The 18,427-nt window shown below is 42.5% G+C and overlaps 2 protein-coding genes across 2 annotated transcripts; both read left to right on the top strand.

Annotated features, from left to right (window-relative positions):
- Positions 1-4,741: 4,741 nt before the first annotated feature.
- On the top strand, positions 4,742-6,184 carry LOC137881286 (shaker-related potassium channel tsha2-like). The gene has a single exon (XM_068723166.1). It carries the CDS (start codon positions 4,742-4,744, stop codon positions 6,182-6,184), a length of 1,443 nt encoding a protein of 480 aa, XP_068579267.1.
- A 2,698-nt stretch (positions 6,185-8,882) lies between these two features.
- LOC137881561 (potassium voltage-gated channel subfamily A member 1-like) lies at positions 8,883-16,887 on the top strand. Its single transcript, XM_068723549.1, has 2 exons — positions 8,883-9,439; positions 10,101-16,887. The coding sequence occupies exon 2, from the start codon at positions 10,366-10,368 to the stop codon at positions 11,839-11,841; it is 1,476 nt and encodes a 491-aa protein (XP_068579650.1). The 5' UTR covers positions 8,883-9,439; positions 10,101-10,365; the 3' UTR covers positions 11,842-16,887.
- Positions 16,888-18,427: the final 1,540 nt, after the last annotated feature.

Raw genomic sequence — 18,427 nt, 5'->3', positions numbered from 1 at the left:
TGGTTCCTTTGGTATTTATAGCTTTTCATCAAGCAGGTAAAACCACAGTAAATCATTTATTGTAAGGTTTAATAGTGTTTTTAATAAGTAGTGTAAATTACAAATTTAGCATATTGGAAAAAAATGTTTGTTTATCTTATTGACTAAAGCTCTAGTTAGTGTCATGGACCCAGTCATGTAAGTGCTGACTCAAAGCAGCATGAGGGAGCAGGGCAGAAACTAGTGATTATTCTATGCCATTGATTAATTTATCTATAACTTGCCAGAGACTCAAGTTGATGTCTTTCTGTCCAATCTACACTGTTTAATTTACAATGATTTTAAACAGAGAAAATCAGCAAATCCTCCCATTTGAGAACCAGATAAATACCTGATAAGTGACTTCAACAATAAATAGATAGAATATATGTATTTATCCTTGTGTATTTTTAAATCTTGCACAGCACATTGAGAATGACGAGAGTTTACACACACATAAATCGACACTGATAGAGGTCGACAGGACCTCATGGCTTTTGGTGCCGAATGCCACACGAGAGGAGAGTCTGAGAGTAAACACAAAGTTACCAATAAAAATTTAACTTTGTGGCCTTTCTAGTCAACCTTGATTAATAACCCATGTGTGGTTCTCCTGTGAACTGATCCCCCCTGCAGTTGCTCCCGGCATGGATTTTGGACGACACTGTCTACTAAAAAAGGAAACGGCTTGATCAAGGAGTGAAATGATAATCCGATGTAGGCGCCGATGTGGACATGCAGAGGTAATTCCAAGGAACCCTGCCCTCCGGATCTGAGGTATCCAGTTTCATCTCTCGCCTCATGTCCTGTTACCTATCAGCAAAAACATGAACATTAACTTCAGATGGCAGCAGGCTAAAATTGGTTGATATCAAAACCTAGTAACTGGCGAGGAGCTTGGCTGCATGAGGTATCCACTTTCTAGAGTGGAAGTCCTGGGTTCAGACACCTCAGGGTGAGGAGACTGTGTGTTCCTCTCAGTCGCAGAGCGAGTAATGAGGACGCATAGACACTGCTTATAGGCTCTATTAGGCAAAAGCTTTCATGCTATTGATTAGATTTAGCTGCACGCGCTCCTCACGTCTCAGCCATATGCACTGGCTGATGACTGAAGACTAAAATGTATGCTGTAATCCAAATAAAGTTCGCTCTACAGTATAACTTTACATTTTCTGATAAGATGTATTAATTCTGACTGTATTATCAATCTAAGAACCCATCAGCTATTGTTGTGATGATGATTTAGCCTCTGGGGGCCATTTTACATTAATTTAACAGTTTATTTCTTAGCGAATAAAAAGCTATCCAATCATCAGACGGTGGGTTCCAAGATTACAATTCGGCTAATGCAATGATAAATTACTTTTTTACGAAACATCTGTGGAGAAATTAATTAATGGATAAAATAAAATAAATTGTCTAATCGAGCAATTTGAATTCTTGACAAATAAAAGCACTTCATCATATTGATGCAAGAATCATGTAGAATTCAATAATGTAATAAAACTCAATGATTTGCAACACACACACACACACACACACACACACACACACACACACACACACACAACCACAGAGTACTAACACACCCAGAGATAGTGACAGTTATAGACAGATTTATATAGCCTCATGGCGTATGACGTCATATTTTGCAAACATATTGCAAACCTCGCTGTTTAGAAATCATTTGACCTGACAATCACTAAATCACTGACAAATGTTCCATCTTACATCTTAATTAGTCTTTTTTGTAATATGTTATTTGGATTATTGTAAGTCTGTAGAGTTAATATAAAGCCTCTTGAATCACAGAGGCCTCCAGTTATAGCTCCACCTTTATAGACTCATTCCAGTGTCTGAGACGCTGTCATCACCAGCCCTACAGAGCGTACGGTCAAACGCCCCCTATTTCAGTTTGAGCAGAGTAGTTGGCACTAGAACGATGTGATCCGAAGGAGCTGTTGACTAGCACGGCTGACCTTCTAAAAACTCCTCTTTCAATTTATAACACTCTCTCTCTCTCACACACACACACACACACACACACACACACACACACACACACACATTATACGCACATGCGTTCATTCACCAATCGTACTATTGGCTAAGCCGGATACACACTTACAGAAATACACACACACTTTGTAAATATTTGGCCTGGGGTTCGGGCGGAGGAAAGCCAAGGGGGAGTCACTGACACAAGTTGCTACTGTGATTACCTCACGTCTGTAATGAGTTAAGAAGGAACCTCATTCTGTCTATTTTTAGACAAACACAAGCTACAGAGGAATACGTGCAATTCATCAAAATGCTAATAAACATCGGCTTCAAAAGAAATAACATGATTGTGTTTCCTACTGTCTGAGCATAAAACGATACATTGTTAGAACAATTTTCATATTATAATTAATTATGATGTTGACATAATTGATAATTGGGAAGTCAACAACTTTTGTTATCATAATTGATCTTTTTAAGTATGCTATTGTGACAAGTAGAGATTGTTTAATGTGTTTATCATCATCACAATTATCAAGTCAGGATGAGATAAATGTCAGTTGAAATCGCTGATTTTCTCAACTTTTCATTCGCCCTGAAGAACGCAGAGAAAGCAGACGATTCCTTGGTGGGAGTGAAGCCAGAGTATCTTGTTTCCATGGGGGTCTCCTGCATTCATCGGCCGTGCCATTAATAACGAAGGGAGGTTCCTCGCTGTCAGCATTCATGCATCCTGCAGACGTTATGGCATGTGTCTCCCAGGCTACGTCTCATTACATGCAGTGTAAAGTATGCACGTACATGCATATCTATCCGCATATGTAAATGTATGGATTTTTATGGAAGGCACAACTGCAAAGCCCAACCACAAATACACATGATGTATACAGCATATGTTGTTGTTAAATAATCAAGAGATTATATAAATAATGCAGTCAAATAAGACTTTTGATCCCACAAAGATGAGATGTATGAATTCCTTTTGAAAAATGATGAATAAAGGTGGCACAGGGAGGTTACTGGATTTTGACAGATCAATGAAGCTTAAATCCTTTGAGCATTTTACTTTTTTGTCTGACCGAAAATAAGAGTCACATGTCCATTCCTCAGCTTGTTTGTTATTGTTTGTTTCCTCGGTTACTGTCAAGGCCTGACACCTTGGCTTGACCCAGAATGCCATTTGGTGAAGGCTATATGCTAACACATTAGCAGCAGGCGGCACAGTGTCCTGACACTGACATTTGACTCTGACATCCAACCCTTTGTTCAGTAATGGGAAGGCCAAAACAACTGTGCTCCTCTGGGGGACCCGTGCTTGTTAACCTGACCGCAAACAAAACAAAACAAAAACTCTCTCTGACATAAAGTTTGTGATGGCATGTTATACCCGCCAAAAATTGCATGCATCAACGTAATAATGCAAACCGTCCAGGTTGGTTTTAGCAACACTGATTAGCGCCCTTGTGCTATTGTTGTTGTGCTACAACTGCAGTGACTGACATACCTGATGCAGCTTTATGAAGGCAATGAAACTGGCTATAAATAGATCACAATGCTGTGGTAACTTCATTCTGTACACCCGGGCCACTTCTTCTAAGCTTTTTATCATTCAATCTTCAGGAGTAGAATAATATAACTTGTGTTGGACATCTGGACTGCAGAGGATTTGCAGGGACTGATAAGGAACTAATAAGATTTGAAGTACTTGCAGCTGTTTGTTTTTTACACCTCAGTATATCTCAGTGACCCCCGGGCCGGGTCACTGGTCTTCTGGGGGTCCCCATCTTCCAAGTTGTACAATTGAGCCCTTTAAGTGCTATGAATGGTGAGTGTTATTTTGGATGCGGCTTCCTGAAGATGCCATCCTCTCTGGTATACTCAAGTGTCAGTCAAGCCAGCAGTTTCCACTGGCTGGGTCCAGAAGGGCTCCTGGTTATACGAGGCCCCGTGCTTCAGTGCATTCAAGTTATTTCATCTTATTTATTTCAAGACACATTTAATGTGTAGCTGTGGAAGAAAACAACCCGCTAACCTTAACAAGCTGGATCTATTTCTCACCTTTGTCCGAGGGCTGGGGGCTGTGACCCACACGGTGGGGTCCTGGAGGTTCCCCTTGTGACGAGAATAGCCCCATGATTTCATGAATGAGGGACCTGCAGGGTGAGAGACTTCATTACTGACTCCACTCGGGATCTGGAAAGCGTATTTGGACCTTGCTCTGAACAAAACAAGACTGAAGACTTTGATGTGGGATATTAACTTGCAATCAAGATGAAAAAGATTAAATGTGTAAGGCTATCCATTTACTTGTAAAACACTGCGCTGCTACAGTGAAGCGAGCCAATGTGAGAGGGACAGCAGCAGCAGCAAATGTCATCTGGTCTTCCAACTTGGGGAGGGCTTTGGAGTTTAAAATGGTGTGAATATGATAGCCATAGCCATCGGAATAGCTTAAGCAAGTGGAGATCTGTCTGCACCATTGAAAGTTGAGAGTTCAGAGGCACTAATCTGACAAAAGGACGGTGTAAATCAACAACAGCACAACGATTTTGGATACAAAACAAACAAAACGGTTGGGGAGCTAAACAAGAGAGGGGACTTTTGCGTATTTGAGTCTCAGGCGGCTGCATGAGACAGAGAGTTGGGAGGACGCACAGGCGAAAGGGCAAGAGGGAGACACAGAGGAGGTGAGTGACGGATTTACCCTCGGAGGGGTAAAAAGATGACTGTGGTGTCCCAGGAGAACCACGACGACACTGTGGTCGTAACTCCTTTGTTGCAAGATGCCGCCGACTTGGAACCAGCGGACCAAGAGTGCAGCGAGAGGGTGGTCATCAACATCTCAGGTCTGCGCTTCGAGACGCAGTTGAAGACCCTCTCCCGCTTCCCCACCACGCTTTTGGGAGATCCGCGTAAACGGATGCGTTTCTTTGACCCGCTGAGAAACGAATACTTCTTCGACAGGAACAGGCCGAGCTTCGATGCCGTCCTCTATTATTACCAGTCAGGAGGGCGGCTTCGGAGGCCAGTGAGTGTGCCTGTGGATATTTTCCTGGAAGAATTAAAGTTTTACGAACTCGAGGAAGAGGTCATAGAACTTTTCCGAGAGGATGAGGGTTTATCGAGGGAAGAGGACCGCCCGCTGCCCAACAACGTGTATCAGCGCCAGCTGTGGCTCCTGTTCGAGTATCCAGAGAGTTCAGGACCTGCGCGGATAACTGCCATTGTGTCAGTTGTGGTTATTTTGATATCCATAATTATATTCTGCTTGGAGACTTTACCGGAGTTTAGAGAAGTCCCCCCAGTGCAGGACAGTCCCGTCAATGGAAGCGCACACGGCCAAGAGCCCAGTCCGTTTACGGATCCGTTTTTCATGGTGGAGACCCTTTGCATCGTGTGGTTCTCTTTTGAATTCACCATGAGGTTTCTCTCCTGTCCCAGTAAAGCAGTTTTCTTTAAAAACATCATGAACCTGATCGATGTTGTGGCTATAGCTCCCTATTTCATCACCCTGGGCCTCGATCTCGCAGAGCATCAGGGCAGCAGTCAGCAGGCTGCGTCTCTGGCCATACTGAGGGTCATCCGCCTGGTCCGTGTTTTCAGGATTTTTAAACTTTCCAGACACTCAAAGGGTCTCCAGATTCTCGGCCAAACGCTGCACGCCAGCCTCAGGGAGCTGGGACTGCTCATATTCTTCCTGATTATTGGAGTTGTTTTATTCTCCAGTTCGGTTTATTTCGCAGAAGCAGAAGACCCCGAGTCTGTATTTACAAGCATACCTGATGCGTTTTGGTGGGCTGTGGTGACAATGACCACAGTTGGATATGGAGACATGTTTCCCACCACTATTGGGGGGAAATTCGTTGGATCTTTGTGCGCCATCGCCGGAGTGCTAACCATAGCTTTACCTGTCCCTGTCATAGTGTCAAACTTCAATTACTTCTACCACAGAGAGAACGAGGACGAGGAAAATGTTAATTACGTGCACGTGACATGTGGACAGCAGCAGCAGCAGCAGCCCTCCTTAAGTGAATGTGATTCAATCAAAAGTAGCGAGTCGCTGTCCAAAACGGAGTCCTCCCAGGGAAGCGACGACTTGGAAGCTTTGACATATCCAAACGTAACCCCAGTGGAGACATACGTAGGGAGACTGTCAGATGTATAACACCTTGGAATACTTATTACCGGTGAGTTGTCTTCCGGTGGACACAGCCTACAAGTTAGGCTCCTTCATGTTGGATGCTGCAGTTGTTTTTACGCAAGCTGTCTACAATGGTTGCTAAAGTGGAACGCCAGATCTTCAAGCCTACACCCCCACCAAGATGAGGATTGGCTTTAATTCCCTGAAATTTAATTCACTAGATGGCAAGAGAAAATCAATTGGGTAAAAATCAATTGGGGAGCTGTGCACCAAAGCGTCATACGTGTGAGTCCTCACATGAAAGCATTTGAGAACCCCCACCTGGAATATTTGAAATACCATCAGCAGTGATTGAGCCATACGATAACAAACTTCTCAATCTTTGAAGAGAAATTGAAAAATAAATGTGGAGATGTTTTCATCTTTAATTTCTCAGTTAAGACAAATATATCTATACATTTTTTTTTTAAAAAGCTGGTGTTAACGCACGAACCCAACTTCGCCTTTCTACAGTTGAGAAGATCACATAACCTATTCCTAAAGTACTGACGCTTTGAATGAAGTAGAAGTAGAGAGATCAGCCGTGCGGCAAAGGGCACATGACGCACCAGACGACCAGTTCTGCGTAGAGGAGCGCACTGCGATTATTTCATATTCATGAGACACAGCTCACTAATGAGCGATAGAAAACCTCTCCGACTTAACTTTTCTTTGGAGCTTGTAAAATGTAAATCTAATCAGAACAAATGAGCTCCGAGCGCCACTCTGTGGAGGACAAACATCCCTGCAGACAACACTTCTGCTCAGGCTCTACTGTACGCAAAATGAATACTTCAGCATGAGTATCTTTGTTGCAGCTGGCATTGGCTGGTTTAGGCATAAGCCCCTGAGATCATGCTATTTGACTCTGTATGCATCCGGATGCTTGTGATGGTTAACAAAGCTCAGCAGAAGTCTGGCTGCTTTCTCTCGCTGTTAGGATAGTGGGTTTTGTTTTCTGCTTACTTGCAGGAGGCAGAGGATGGTTTGAAGTTTCTCCCCTCTGAGTCGCTACAAAAATACAAACGTGGGATTCTCTTCTTCTCTATTGGATCATTTTCTCGCTGATATTTGTGCATTATTGCCAGTGTTGTAGCCTACAGAGACCTCATGAGGAAACGCTTTGAAACGGTTTAGTCTGCCTTAATGGACAATGTGTTTATCAGTAGTAAAAAAAACGACATTCTTTTTGTGTAGGCTTTATTAATGACCACGCTTTCTTTGTATAAAAAGCCTTGTGTATACTGCGATTTTGTATTTCTGAATTTCCCCTCTCCTAATGCAGCTTTTAGTGCAAAGTTGGAATCGCAACTTGCCTATGTGTTGTCACAGTCATTCGGATTGCATTGCAGCTCGATGTAAACGACAACATAGCCCAAGACATTGCAATGCAACGTCTGCATGACACGAATGCATTGTGAATTTTAAATGTAATAAAATATTTATTTTTCTAATTTAAACATGTATGTGAACTTAACTTAATCATTTTATAAATAAATTATGAATCAGAAAATATACCACTCGTTGTTTTTCACTCCACAGATCAGACTTGCTGAAGGCAAACAAGTCATTTGTGTTAAAAAAAAAGAAAATAAATACAAATCTATTACCAAATAATTAGTATAGGCCCACACTGTATCACTTTTGGTGCATGCTGAATGATTGAAAAAGGCGCAGAACCAGACGTTCTGTTGTCTTGCCACAAAACCAATTAACTTAATAAACTGTCATCGTGACAAATGCAGGGGGATTTATTTGGCTGGAGGCACATTTTAACGAATTAGACAGTCTGACAGGTCTGATGACCTGATTTTGTGTTAAAAATGTGTTTTTAGAAAGTCAGACGTCTTTAGGCCCCGGAATACTATCAACCTTCAGACAGGCCCCTAGAAGTCTGATATGCACAAACTACTTGTTTGTTATGATGTATCGTAATGACTTGAGTATATTCTGCTGTTTGTTTTGGGATAGTTCTTTATGAGGTGACTCAATCTGCGCTGTCCGTGGTGCTGAAGCTGACCTCCCGTCCTCTGCATAGCGTTATGCCAGAATTCCTGCATTCGTCTTAGATCTGTTGGACTTCTGGAGCCACATGCAGCGATGAGTGGAGGCTGAGAAGACACAATAACTTAGTCAGTATCACAAAGTATCAGACACTGGGTGTGCAACCTCCCCTGATGTTATGTGTCATAGCTATGCGGGCTGCAAACACATTGTGGATGATATTATCTTCATCGTTGCATACTAGTAAAGCGATTCAACCTCTCACATAGACTCAGATATCGACGCAAAAGTCATAAATCAAAAAGAAACTGGAGTGATGGAATGAAAAGCTGATTTAATCTCTCACCAATTTAAGAGAGGCTGCTTTATTAAACATCTCAAATGTTATCCAATGTAGATTTAGAGGATTTGTTACCAACTGTCCATCTTTGCAGTCTTATTGCGCCAGTGCTGGCACACAAGCGCTCTTGTTTTTGTGGTGTGTGGAGAACTTCTGGCGGCGTGCTTTAGTAGAGCCGGTCTGCATTGCGTCGAAACCCTCCAACTCCTCCTCCTCCCTCCTTCTCCTGCTGCCCTCCCTCCCCTCTCCTCTCTTTTCCCTCACCTCCCCTGCACTTGCATGTAAAATGCACAGCAAAACTTGCTTGACATTGTGGAGAAAACATTTGGACCTCGCTGCTGCACTTGACTGTCCCTCAACTATCCATTTTTTGATTTCTTTTATTCTGCCCTCCGAGCCGCGCGGAAACGCGTCCCGCCTGTCATCTTGTCTACTCGCAAAAAGCGGCAGATTTCTGCTGATGCAGTGATGTCTGGAAATGTCAAGGGCTCGCTTATTGCCCCTTAATGTATCTCCCCCCCCTGAATTGCAGCGCAAGATTTTTCTCCTGCGGTATACTGTAAGCTGTTCACACCACCGTGCCGCCGCGCAAGCACCTACCGACGCTGCAGCTTTGCCTTTCTCTCTTTTTACTCCTTTTAATCTCAGGCTTTCCTCACTACTCACTTGATTTTCATCTTGTTTTATCTCATCTCGCTTCACCGTCTGTATTTAAAGGGCACTTTGTGGAGGGCACAGTTAGGTTGGCGATGAGCAAAGTAAGGCTCTAGGCTTTATTTTTTTTTTTAAGTATAGGTGCAATGTAAAGTTGCCACATGACACCCACTGCTGCCCCGCTGTTGGATGATTTTACTCGAGGAAAGGACGCATTCAAGAGCTTTCAAGATCAGCCCACGGTAAGCCTCGAAACTGCTGACTTGCACAATAATGATATCGGTTAGAACATTTTCGAATCGACAGCTGCTGTTGACGTGAAGATAACAAACAGCGACTGCAATGTTTTTTTATCTCGTAGATCCACTAGTAATTTACTTATGTTTGCCCCGCAGTGGGCCTATAGGCTGTATGCATGTATAAACATCAGTTGTAGCAGATGTTATGCGTCACATCATAGTTCAGGATGCTTTGAGGGCGTAGGATAAACCATTGTCATGCTCCTTTAAGACATAAAACCACAATATTTTAAACTAAAGTGCATAAATATAATATATGTGAATCAGAAAAACAGGATAAAATATCCAGAATGACTTATAGGAATGTAGAAAATACTATAGTGCAAGGAGATCATAGTCACGTCTACTAGTATAACAGAAATATAATAAATGTCTTTATTATATAAAAGTCATAGAAATTCCTTCCTAGGAGTAGTGTTTTTACCTTTACTACTGGCTAACTACACTAATGGCAGGTTGAGAGAAGTAAATAAATAAATAAACTGCAAAAAATGCTGAGCCAGCAAATATCTTGGCTGTTTGATTCCATTATTTCCTCTCTCTCTCTCTCTCTCTCTCTCTCTCTCTCTCCCTCCCTCTCTCCCTCCCTCTCTCCGGGTGACAGAGGCAGCAGTAACAACAGCAGCAGATGCACTGGAGAGCAGCAATGGTCAAGTCAGCGAGAACCGCAGTGGAGCCGCACTGAGGCAAAGCAGCCAACCGCCCCCCTCGTATCTGGGGACGTCTCTGACAATTTAAGGGGTGTGGGAAGCTGAGGAGTGGAAAATTTGTCCCGAACCTGAATGCCTGCTCAGTCAGACTAACCGGGATCCACAACTCCTCCTCCTCCTCCTCTTCCTCTTTCCCCTCCGCCTCTCCCTCCTCCCAAAATGACCGTGGTAGCAGGAGATAACATGGACGAGACCTCGGCTGTCCCGGGACACCCTCAGGACACCTACCCCCCAGACCACAATGACCACGAATGCTGCGAGAGGGTGGTCATCAACATAGCTGGCCTCCGGTTTGAGACACAGTTGAAAACTCTCTCCCAGTTTCCAGAGACGTTGCTGGGCAACCCCAAAAAGCGGATGCGGTACTTTGACCCTCTGAGAAACGAGTACTTCTTTGACAGAAACCGCCCCAGCTTCGATGCCATCCTATATTACTACCAGTCTGGGGGGCGGCTGAGAAGACCAGTGAATGTCCCTTTGGATATGTTCTCAGAAGAAATCAAATTTTACGAGCTGGGAGTGGATGCGATGGAGAAGTTTCGTGAGGACGAGGGTTTCATCAGGGAGGAAGAGCGTCCTTTACCTGAGAAGGAGTTCCAGCGTCAGATTTGGCTCCTCTTTGAGCACCCGGAAAGCTCAGGAACAGCGAGAGGGATTGCCATAGTGTCTGTAATGGTAATCCTGATTTCAATAGTCATATTTTGTTTAGAGACTTTACCACAGCTGAAAGAGGACCCAAGGGGCCGAATGGTGGCAGTTGGGAACACCACTGTTTATTATAAGCCAAATATCCTCACTGACCCCTTCTTCGTCATTGAGACTCTCTGTATAATCTGGTTCTCCTTTGAGTTGATTGTACGCTTTCTGGCTTGCCCGAGCAAACCGGCCTTCTTCAAGAACATGATGAACATGATCGACATAGTGGCCATCATCCCATACTTCATCACGCTCGGCACCGAGCTGGCCGAAGATCCAGAAAAAGAGGGAGTGGGGGAGCAGGCAACATCTCTGGCCATACTCAGGGTGATCCGTCTGGTCAGGGTGTTCAGGATCTTCAAGCTGTCGCGACACTCCAAAGGACTGCAGATTTTGGGGCAGACCCTCAAGGCCAGCATGCGAGAGCTCGGATTGCTGATCTTCTTTCTGTTCATTGGGGTCATCTTGTTCTCCAGCGCTGTCTACTTTGCTGAGGCAGAGGAGCAAGGATCCTACTTTGGCAGCATCCCGGATGCCTTTTGGTGGGCTGTTGTGTCTATGACAACTGTGGGCTATGGGGACATGGTCCCGGTCACTATAGGAGGCAAGATTGTAGGATCTCTGTGCGCCATCGCCGGAGTGTTGACAATTGCGCTCCCAGTGCCTGTCATTGTGTCCAACTTCAACTACTTCTACCACAGGGAGACTGAGGGAGAGGAGCAGGCCCAGCTGCTCAACGTCAGCAATCCCAACATCCCCTCTGAAACCAACTCCAGCCGCCGTAGTTCATCCACCGTCAGCAAGTCAGAGTACATGGAGATTGATGGAGACATAAACAATAGCATCGACAACTTTAGGGAGGCAAACCTCAGAACTGGCAATTGCACTATAGCCAACCAAAACTGTGTAAATAAAAGCAAGCTGCTTACAGATGTTTAGACACTAGTTAGGAACTTTGGGATCTCTATGGGACTGTCATATGTGGAGTAGACCATCAGTTAGGAATGCTTCATTTACCTCCCCAAAGCGCCCTATGGCATTAGGCCGACAACTATGCTCAGCTACGTAGAAAGGAAACAGAGAAATCAAAGCTCTTAGAGTATATGACAGGTAGATAGAATAATTAATTCTTCTGATCCTACAACTATATAGTTACATCAAAAAGAAAACATCAACTATTACGCATATACACGGCTCCCTGGAGGACGCAGAGCACACACTGTCTCATCAGACGACGGAGTGATGATTAAAATCTTATGCATGGAGTACAGATAACATTTCAGCAAGTTGCACAATGCACCAGAAAAGTCTGCAGAGACATGCAAGCACCTGCAGCCAAGTGGTAAGCGCCAAGAAGTTAGGTGACCCCCCCCCCCCACCTTCACTCCCTCCTCCTCCCTCCTCTCTCCCTACGAAGGATATCTACTATTCAGCAAAGCACCTTATAGGAGGAAGACTGATCTCTCTGGTTTGGATGTAAACAGATGGTGATCTACTCGCTTCACGGACATCCGCAATGCTGCTGTTTTCCAGCAGAAGCTGTAATTGTGATATCACCAAGTGATTCAATGCCATGCCCTTTAGATGCAACACAGCACAATGTTAAAGTGAGCTTCACACGAGCATGATTAGAGACTTTCCATTTTGATATCGGCATGCACGAGACATATCTCACATAATGGAAAGGATGTTCTTTTGGATACCTGCCTCCATCCCTTCCCCCCCTTTCTCATCTGTTTTCATACAAGTGCACTGGATGAGTTTTTCATTTAAAATGCTAATCATTTAGAAGTATAGAAATTGAATGTTAAATCTTAAGGGAACAGTACATAAATGAGATCATAGCATGAAAAAAGTAACCTGCATTATGGTCTATCGACTAAGGTACGTTTGTATCCTGGTATATTTAATGCATGACATGAGTATTCAGCTTGTTGCAATTCAGGCACTCTGCAGTGCCCTATTGTCAGGGAAGCTAAGGAAATCAAATTCTGGATGTTTCCAAATTGCGATCAAATATATCCAAACCCACCTTGAGGATGCAGAGTTTCTAATTTAAAAGTAGTCAAAGAAACTAAATAAATATTATCAAAAATGCATATAATTATAATAAGCACCAATTACAGTATTACGTCAATAGTGCAGTGCATGGACCTTCTTTGAACAAGAAAAGTTAACATATCATTACTCATGCTTCCATTTCCACATCAAATTTGAGTACATATTGGTTTGGAATCCACTAAAAATGGATCAATACCAAGTTTCACTTCATATTACAGAGAATTATTCTGACATTAGTTGCTAGTGCCTTTATCCCTTTCACCAACAGGACCAGTGAAAGTGCCTCTGTGTACAATGGGATTTGTGAGGTTGAGCAGAGCTGGTTTACCTTCTATTCTAGTGTTGATACACTGTTGGTTATGATGTTAATGATGCCACATGAACAAGGTTGATACAGCAGGTGATTGTGGTAAAAAACAAAGACAAAAGATGATCCATGGCTGTTATGCACAACCCAGTTTTCATGCCGTCACGCACTTAATTATGCCCTTAAGCAGCAATGTATTGTACTCTGCATGTTTACCAATCCAATTCAAAAGGGAATATCCATATGTTTTAAACATATTTTATTTATGTCTATAGTTTTTGTTCGTGCACCATGCATCCTTTCAGGGTCTCTACCTCAGTGAGGTCATTGCAAACTTGCTGCAGAGCTGCAAGCTTCAATGCAGGGCTTACTATACCATAATGCAAAATGGAACCTTAAGTGTAAACTGCAGACATGCAACATTGAATGTGAGAGTCCCAAAGCATAGCCTTTACACAAGCACTTAGGGCAAGTAGTGTACCACAACCCCGCTCCTTCAGTTCACTTAAAGCTACGCACAATCAGAACATTCATATGTAGAGGGTTTGTAGAGATTGCTTGACTCTCCTATCGAGATGAGGTTGACTGTTTTATATGTTGGTTTCTTTGAAAACAATGGTATCTAAAGTTACTGTTGTGTCACCTGAATGTGTTCCAACAGATATGTGTATAAGGCAGTGGAAACGTTTGTTGTTGTTTTTAAATCTGTCATCCTGCAATCCTTGGGCATTATGATGCACGGCAAAGTGCAGCCCGTCTTTTTGCACAATCATTTTGTTTTGATGCTTGAACCATTTCTTTTTCTGCCAGTGAGATATTTATTTTTCACTGTGCTTACTCATATGTAGTGCATTGTTTCTCAGCATATTGTTCCAAACAGACTGACTGCAGATAGATTTGTAAAAATTGTAATGACTACTTGAAAATCTCCAGCTACTGTACATCAATCTACACTCACTATTGAGATGAATGCACCCAAATGATAGTAAGATTTTTATAATGTACTGTATGATTTTTTTTATTTATTTACCTAGCACTCTACTGACAAGGTCCTGTAAAAAAAAAAAAAAGAAGCTCCACTGCAGTGCTACTTGAATGTCATATAGTTGTTTCTGTTGGTGCAATGGCTATTCTTTGTGGTGCTAGTACAGGACTACCATTGTTGTCTTGATACCATCACATGTTATCTTGGACTTATTCCATTCTTTAATCCTTGTTCCTGTTTTGTTATTGGTGGCTGGTTAGTTAGTTTAGGGCACTGTCATTTTATTTGGTTGATCTTTGTACTGTACCGCTGAAGAGTGTCTGCCTCAGGCGAGGTAAAAATTCAACAGCCTTGCTAGATGTCAGCCACTTATCATGAGAGCAAAAAAGATACACATTTGTGTCAGGGATCTTCAATTTGTGTAGGGTTTCTCATACAGAAGGACATCAATAATACCCAATACCATATATTATATTACTATATATAGATACAAGAAAATTATAGTAGTCTTATTAATGCAGCTATCAGGAAATTGTTCGCTTTGTTCACAAGTTTCTTGTACAACTGATGTTTGAAAGCAGTGATGTGTGTAACATGTCCTGCAGAGAACAGCTGAAATTGAGGTGAAGAAAATACAAATGATACCCCTCACATTAGCAGCGCTGTGAGGGCATGTGTGAAAGGTGCTATGCATTCAATTACCCAACAGAAACATGCATTCTTAACAGCAATAGAATAACAAATACTGAACTGAACTGTTTCTTAGATGCTTTTTGTAAAAAAAAAAATGACACAGGAAAACAAATCTATTTTGAATGTGGTAGAAACTGCGATCACTTGACAGATAACTCACAACAGGGCTGTTTATGTACCAACCAACTACCCTCTGTTCTGTGATTTTGTACGGTCCGTGGGGTCAAATGTAGAGGCTGACATTTTATTGAGAGAAACCCGTGAAAAGTCCAAATATAGTCTTTGTAATAGTGGCAGTCCCCATTAACCACCCGGGTCGGACTGGAGTAGTTTTGCAGTCAGGAACAAAGGCTGCTGAAGCGTTCAGTCGAACGTACAACACAGTCCCAAAGGAACAGCCCATAATGCACTTAGAGAGGATCTATCGTCAGTTCACTGGACTGATCAGCTGTCTGAGAGAAAGTCAGAGAAGGTGCCTAAATTGTTTTACATATTAATTTGTTTAGCTTACTGTTAGATGTTAATGCTTCTGCAAACAAACACGAGTGAGAAGATCTAAAAAAAATAAAATGACGACATTAACCTAATTAAACTATAAGAAAAAACATGAAATGTCATGACAACAAAATGCAATTTAGCTACAATAAGATAGAAAAAAGTAACCACTATATACTGCAATTACGTATGAAAAACAATTTTAATGTATGTTTTTATTTTCTCCATTTTTTTGGGTGGCACTGTAACATGATTGATTTAGGAAGAACATGCCATATACTGGAATATCAAAGACAATATGTTCCACTGGCAAGCCATGATAATGAAACTACTGTTTTATGATCAACTGCTATACACTTAATGGTATGGACAAGAAGTGTAGTATTATAGAAAAAAACTCATTGTTTGTCTTTTTGTTTTTAAGAAAAAAAAAGGATTCATTGAAACACCATGTTCACATTTTTCCAATCTCCACTGCTGAACCTGCTGCATAATGTATCTCTACAGAAACCTACTAATCGCAAAAAACTGCATGGTCGATAGAAGACTGCATGAGTTTTGCCTTTCAAACTGTGGATCAACTTTAGTACAGTTGCCTCATTTAAAAAAAGAAACCCTTGCTTTCATCTGCACCAAGGCTTCCTGTAAGGCCCTGTTCGAAAGTTGTCCTCTGCTGGATTTCTTAAAAGCACCTTAGCGCTGACCTCATCACTAAGACGGCGTTGGGTATCCGAGCCGTGCTCAGCGTCCGTGTGTGATTTTCGGGTTGTGCTCGCTAGGCTCTGAATGTGAGCAAGGACATTAAGGGCTAGTTTCTCAAACTCTATCTCTATTTTTGGACTGAAATGCTCTTTCAAGTGACATTTTGCCCATTCTTATCTCAGTCTAGACTGTAGTGATACTGTGTTGTTGGAAACATGCCCATCATGTCTAAACAGGGCCTGTGCCACACACCCTCCTCTGTACTACATTGGCTTCAAGGCATTCTTGTTTGCTAAAGGCATTGATGTAGGACTGCTTTCTGCCTGCTGAGGAGGCACTGAACAGGATCAAATGTTGGGATGTCGCGTACCTCACTCGCCAAAGGTGATTGTCGATGAGAAGATTGTGTTTGTGTTAGAAGTGTGATGGCTATGAGTTAGTCTTTCCTGTCAAGAATGCACATTTAATTGCTTGTAGGGGAAGTTTTGGAGCAAAGCGCAAAAAGGACTGTTGAACTCTTCTGCTCTTCTTTTCATCCTCAAGCAAACCAAACTCTGATTGTGTTACCTAATCCAGCCGTCATTGTCATGTTGTGTTTACCAAGGATTATGCTACAATGTGTTCAGTTTGTCAGATGATGACAAAGGCATGGTCTGTGATCTATGCAAGGGTTATTTATTTATTTTTTCTTATATCACTTATGATTTCATCTTACATTAACTTCAATAAATTTTTAAGGATCTGCTGGTGTATGCTCATTTCGGGTCGGGTTGGGGGTGTATACCTGCACAAAATTCCCACACAAATCAAAACATCTGCAGAAATATGCTGCAGTGTGTATTCTTGCAGAACTTGAGGTCTCAATCTAAATGTGTCCTACCTCTGTGCTACAGTACCCTCTCACTGAAGCCATTAGCAGTGATTCACTGGGCAAAGGTAATGGTTACACACTAATCCTCCTGTCCCAGGGGACGCCCGCTTACCTCTGTCATTCCCTTCGAGTTTTTTCACCTCAGGGGCACGAAGAGCTCCGCTCCACTCTCTGCTTCCTCCTGTAGTCACACGGACACATGCTTAAAAACATTAGAGCATGACTCTGAGGCGCTGTGCATCTGCTAAGTGTGGGATTAGGAAGTTATTAGGGCTGCAACTAACAATGACTTCATTAATGGGCTATAAAAAATAGTGAAGTACTCCCATCACAATAACTCAATGCCCAAGTTGACATCTTTAAACTGCTTTTTTTTTTCTTCTAAAACCTAAAGATATATCACATAAGACAAACAAAAGTTGCAAATCCTCAAATTTGAGAAGCTGGTAAGGGAACTTTTGGGATTTTTGCTTAAAAAAATTATTGAAATTGAGTAGCAAAATAGTTGCTTCTGAGTATTTTTGAGATACTGAGTTAAGTTTTTTGCCATCTATTTACTTAAAATAAAACCTTTTCAAGCATACTCTAAAACATCTTGTACACTAAGAAGAGTGTGATTTTGACAACATGTCAGATAAAGTCGCAACACGAGAAGGTCTCTATTTTATATTAAATACATGCAGCTGTCGAGGGCAGTAACCCTGAGACAGCGAACCAACAAACTCATCTAATCACAGAGCAGTCGAGCGATGAAACTGAAAGAAGTGGGCACAATTTTTGGGTTGTGAAAATGATTCATTCCCACTTCTGTCCTGTGATGGCGTGAAGCTGAATATTTGTGGAGAACATTGGACAGCAGAGGCTTCGCGCTGAATGCTGCAGCTCATGTGTCTCTCTCTATCTGTCCATCTGTCTCTGTCCCTCTCAGTTTCTCTGTCCGCCGCAGGCTCTCTGCTGTCTGCAGCCCGGCTCTATGTTTCGCTGTACGGTGACCTTAACAGAAGTGAGCCTCTTCTTCTTCCTTGTCCTCTGCATTGCCCTCAGGAAATGCAGCACTCCTCACTCTGCAGGCAGCAGCGGTAAGGGTGGGGTGAGCTGGCGCCGGTCCCACTCTTCTTGCACACACATTCTCTCTCTCTCTCTCTCTGAGCCTGTCTGTCTTTGTCTCTCACTCTCTCCCTCTCCTGAGTGCTGTGAAGCTTCACTGGACCGTAATATTACAGAGCATCGTACAAAAGAGGAGCTCAGTCTTATAGAGGATGTCACACCTGCTTTTATTAGTTATCTCTCTCTGTGTTGTTATCTTTCACTTACCTGTATGCACACACAAACACAGGGATTCAAACATCCAACCATGCCGGTCAGACAGCAGTCTACATGCATACATTTTACTTCTTCCATGTCCTCCATG

This window comes from Cebidichthys violaceus, unplaced genomic scaffold (genome assembly GCF_023349555.1).
Source record: "Cebidichthys violaceus isolate CVI_PGR_0920_01 unplaced genomic scaffold, fCebVio1.0.p SCAF_3, whole genome shotgun sequence".
Taxonomy (NCBI): Eukaryota; Metazoa; Chordata; class Actinopteri; order Perciformes; family Stichaeidae; genus Cebidichthys; species Cebidichthys violaceus.
This window is presented reverse-complemented; position numbering and strand designations above follow the sequence as displayed.